The 5,032-nt window shown below is 39.2% G+C and overlaps 1 protein-coding gene across 4 annotated transcripts in view; it reads right to left on the reverse strand.

Moving 5' to 3' along the window:
• The window catches only part of dnah7 (dynein, axonemal, heavy chain 7), a 73,282-nt gene that overhangs the window by 49,515 nt on the left and 18,735 nt on the right, over window positions 1–5,032 (reverse strand). For all 4 annotated transcript variants that reach the window (XM_005736900.2, XM_013911779.1, XM_013911778.1 and 1 more), the window contains exons 21-25: window positions 2,820–3,018; window positions 2,406–2,546; window positions 1,831–2,043; window positions 1,624–1,733; window positions 646–814 (exon numbers count right to left, since the gene is read on the reverse strand). In XM_005736900.2, the coding sequence (XP_005736957.2) occupies window positions 646–814; window positions 1,624–1,733; window positions 1,831–2,043; window positions 2,406–2,546; window positions 2,820–3,018 (832 nt within the window). The remainder of the gene's footprint in view (window positions 1–645; window positions 815–1,623; window positions 1,734–1,830; window positions 2,044–2,405; window positions 2,547–2,819; window positions 3,019–5,032) is intronic.

Here is a 5,032-nt window from a genome sequence, read left to right on the forward strand (position 1 = left end):
CACACACGCACACACGCACACACACACACAATTAAATAAATAAGCATTACTACTTATCCAAACTATTTTTTGGATCAGAGTGGAAAAAAAATGTGTGTAAGGAGTTATATTATTCTGATCATTTCTAATTACATGACACTGATCCGCCGCAGAGGCGCTGTGGGTCACTGAGGCGGCCTTGCTGGCCTATTAGTGTGGTGCTATTGTTATAAGGATAAATATTCACAATATTTACATCAGAAAATTATGGCGGGCGCAGTCTTCATATATTTGTATACCACAAACAAATGCACCACTGTGCCACATTTTATTTTTCAGAACAGGCTGTGAAGAGGCTGACATTTAAAGGGCTGTGTGCCATGTGGGGAAGGGGAAACACTGTAAGAATGAAACCTTACCCCTGTGTCTTCTTCTATTATCTACATCTTTGAAGTGCTAATAGTTACACCAGTGGGACATTCCAAGGTAGATGTGTGTGTTCTGCCGCACTTCCATCCAAAGAAGACGGAAACAGCATGTATGAATATGTTCCTTTGATGAGCTATGTGAAGTAAAACATCTTTTCGAGTGCCACGTTTCACTTACGTCTAAAACTCTGTAGCCTATGTCTGCTGGGACTGACTCACATTAACACAATTTACTCACTTTGAAGAATTTGCCCAAAGCAATGTAGTCCAGACCATCAGAGCAGTTGAAGACCACACATTGCTTGGCCACAGCTTTGGCCAAGTCTTTGGTTGTCTCTGTTTTTCCTGTGCCAGCTGGACCTTCAGGAGCTCCTCCCAGATGAAGGTGGAGTGCTCCAAACAGCGTGCTGAAAAAGGAAAAATGACCAATAAGTAAAATGAATTTATTGTTCTCAGGTAAATGAAAATATAACTTTGAATGTTTGATGGCTTACAAGCTTTTTAATCTGAAATCTAGAGATTAAAGTTTCAGTGAGGTACATCACACTTTCTATATGTGTATGTATATTTATTTTCCAAAATCATTGATTGATCACCATTTATGTTTTGAAGGAGTGTGCACAGCTTTTATAGTATTTTAACATTACTGCAACAATATGAACTCTTGTTCCAACTGTTTTGGACACTGCCACAGACGACAGCAACAAGCTTTCTGAAAAACTTTGCTTCACCTGTGGACTTACAGCACAGAACCTTTAACATTAATGTCAAATACTCTTTAACGTTCTTCCTGTCAGGGAGAATAAGGCTGTAATAATTTGCAAGAAACTTCACTACAAAAAAATTAAACTGCAGCAACTTCTTGGTCCTCTTGGACCCTTTCCTGTTTAAAGTACTTTTTCTTTTACTAGTAAGCATTGAGCTATGTGTAGCGTATCCTAGACAGACAACGCGCTCTTGGCTTGCCAGATGCAAATGTTTACACTATGTAGCCTCTACACTGAATTTCCCTCACCCTTCTCTGCATAGCTGAAGGGTAACAAAAACTGAAAGTGAAAGTGAAAGCCTTGTTTGGTTCTTGTTATACCTGTAACATTATATCACCTTAAGATGATAGGAAAAGTCTAAAAAATGTATCTTTGTGTTAAAAGTAATAAGACAGGAGACTAACTAACAGTGTAGTTAACTGTTGAGTATGTTACTGCAGTAGCTTTACCGGTAGCAGCGGTCTGTGAGTGGTGTAATGACCAGACGTGGAGTGTTGCCCAGGTATTCGTAGCCATATGGCAAACCAGCATTGATCATCTTGGTTTGGAGATGGTTTTCCTGCAAAGCGTGTGATGCAGAGTCTGAAGTAAATGACTGCAATGGTATTATGAGTTGCCATGAATGCCCAGTATCCCCAATCACTCCTTTCACATACCACCCAGTAATAGCGCAGTTGGCTAAGCCACTCAAAGTCGTTCTCATCACTTATCCCCTTTTGCACCAGTGTGGCTAACACATCCCTGGCGTGGACATCCAGCACAACAAGGGCTCCGAGGGTGACCCGGTTCTGCTTGGACAGTTTTCCACGCACAAGACCCACAATGTCATCAATCTGTTTGTTGTTTTGCTCCAGGTAAGCATCAAGAGCCTAAGGGAGAAACGTCATTAAACAGAAAGAAGAGGAAGACAAAGTTCATCACGACAGAAAGATAACAGCATCAACTTCAATCTTTGAAATTACTAATAAAAAAAAAAAAAGTCCACAATCAAGAGATTGCATTTTTCTTAGTGCTCTAATTGGCTGGCTATGTCCTTAATCCTGTGAAATAAATTTTAAAGAATTTCTGACGGATATTAAAAAAAATATTTATTCTGTGAGATGTCTCCATCCAGCAGCTGGTTACAACAGCAATCTGGTGATATTGTTAACAATCAACTTTTTAGCCCATATTCAGGATATACTGTATATGACATATATATATAAAAATAGATATATATTGAGCTGATTACCTTCTGTCCTGTTTTGATAGCTTTGTGGATATGCTTCGTCCAGTAGACTTGTGAAACACACAATACAGTCTGGCCTGGCCAAGCACGCACCCAGTTTATCCTCAGCTCATTGGGGTATGCCTCGATAGCCTCCCCTATTACCTGCAATTGACCACAATAGCAGCAAATCACTCAAACAACTGTGTATCATGATGGTTTGGCTGCACCCTTAGGCTTTGGTGCAACCTGGAACATACGCGGTCAACTGTGGCTGGAAACAGAAATAACACATAAGAGCAAATTCTCAATCCTACTACTTTTATAAAGCAATCTAAAAACAGCATCTGAGGTATGAAATGTGTTGTTTTCAAACGTTTCTCTATGCTATAAATGAATTAATCTTTAAAAATAGTTCAATAAAAATCCACACAACACCTTATGCAGGGAGGCAGTCATGCCACTCTCCAGTTCTAAAAGCCATTTCTCCACCTGTCCCCTGGCTTTGGAGGTGGAAATGACATCCAGGAGCTGCACCATTTCACCCTCACTGCTCTTCATGTGGGTGATATCCAGCACATCAGTGAACAACACACTAGCAATGCCTTCAAAGCACTTCTTCAGATGGGGCTGCACCCTTGTGGAAAGGAATGCAAGAAAAGCGAATCACTCAAAGTTACAGTTCAAGTTCCACAGGCCTGTAAATCTGATCAAATGGCCAAAATATATGCAAACTTACACTGTCCCTCACTTTAACACAGTATCAAGCTTGCACACAGCCATATATACAATTGTCTGTTAGCCTGTTAGCTTTGTGAAGCTTAATTTGGATTGAAATGAATCCACTTTAGACAAAACTACAGCTTTGTCTGCGAGCTGCTGATGCCCCTCTTTTACTGCACTGTCAGTGAGACAAGCAGTAAATTGTCTGTGTGTCTGGATCAATATCACCCAGACAATTTCAATATCGTTATGTGCGAAATTCCCCATGTGGAGAGTTTGAAAACTTCTGATTTTGCTGTATTCAAAAAGACATACGTAATAAATCTTCTCTCCCGCTTTCATCAGAGGAAATTGAGCAAACTGATTCAAAGCAACAGAAAAATGGATTATTATTTGAACAGTGTAATTTTCTACTAATAGAAACGTTTGCAAACAGAATCATTTCAAAGAATATTGAAACAAAATTGTACGAAGGGGGTTTTATTTGATGCTTATGTCCCCAGCAATGAGGGTGATTTATTGGTCTGCATTTATACTGGCTGAGCTCTCATTTGTTGTACTGAATAATAAAACTTGGATTTGTCAATTACAGAAGAGTTTAAAAAACGGAAATTCTTAAAAAGAAAAAAAGAGCACACATGAAAAAAGATAACTGCACTCAAGTCTCAATACTTTCAGTGTTCTTCAGTTTGCCACAAGACACCAGCTGCTACATGATTTTCTATCCATAGGTAGGCAAAAAAGCATGTTTTTGTTTTTTTTTTTAGGTCTTAATAGTATCAGGTTACTTTCCAAAGGTACACAAGTGTATGATTATGACTTCTTTGAGTATTAAATCACTGAATTTAGTTAGTTGGAGAATTTTCATACACTTGGACCTATAAAACCTCAAAGAGATGACTCTCAGTCAAGCATCCTAATTTAACGCTTCATGTCCTGTGGTTTGCTATGTTGTAAATGCCACATTTGTCTGTGGCATTTGCTAAACAGTCCCTGAAATTAAAGTATGCATTTTTCTCAGGACATTACATTCAGTGACAAGTAATGCAAATTTCCCCCAACATTAATTACCCCTCTGTGGCCTACACAAACCCACCATCCACATCAGTGCTGCAGAAATCCCTTCTTTACAGAAGAGCTGATGACTGTGTATCTGTACAGATGTACTGTTAAGTCCCAGCAGTCAGAGAGCGAATTGAGGGAGAGCAGAATGAAAATGAAATGAGAAAAAGAAATAACAGGAGGAGAGTAAGAGGCTTGAACATCTTGCCTCAAATCACATTTATTATTAACTGAACGCCCAGGGTGAAATGAGACAAGTGTTGGTTATCAGTGAGGATTTCTGGGTAACCACTATGGAGGTAAAGTAGCTGCTGTAAGCACAAGAAAACAAAGGGCTGTTATGATTAATTTATAACTAGCCCCCAATCATAGTCTTCCATTTCCTTTTCTGCATTTCTTCTTTCACTTCATAAATCTCAGTTTCAAATCTTTTTACTGGAAAATGTTCTGAGACCTTTTTATATACTATACATTGTAGTACAAAGTAGAGATGGACCGATCCGATATTACGTATAGGTATCGGTCCGATACGGACCTAAATTACTGGATCAGATATCGGTGAGAAATAAGAAATGTAATCGATCCATTAAATGTCAAAAAAAGCACCTCACAAAACTTGCGACACAGCGTAACTCTGCTTATAACCGAGCAGTATGTACCACGTGATAGAGCAGCTGTGTGTATTTGTAGCCTCCCAGCATTTCATCTCCGAGGAAGTTATCCCAGAGAGAAGTAAAGCAAGTGTGTAAGTTCATCTCTGAATGTTTGTAAAACATTCCCATGTTAAGCTTAACAACCGATATATGGAGCGACTGCCTTATCTCTCTCCCTCCCTCTCCTGCTGCTAATTCAATCGTGAAACTGAT

Source organism: Pundamilia nyererei, unplaced genomic scaffold, assembly GCF_000239375.1.
Source record: "Pundamilia nyererei isolate P.nyererei 1_Seehausen unplaced genomic scaffold, PunNye1.0 scaffold00071, whole genome shotgun sequence".
Classification (NCBI taxonomy): Eukaryota; Metazoa; Chordata; class Actinopteri; order Cichliformes; family Cichlidae; genus Pundamilia; species Pundamilia nyererei.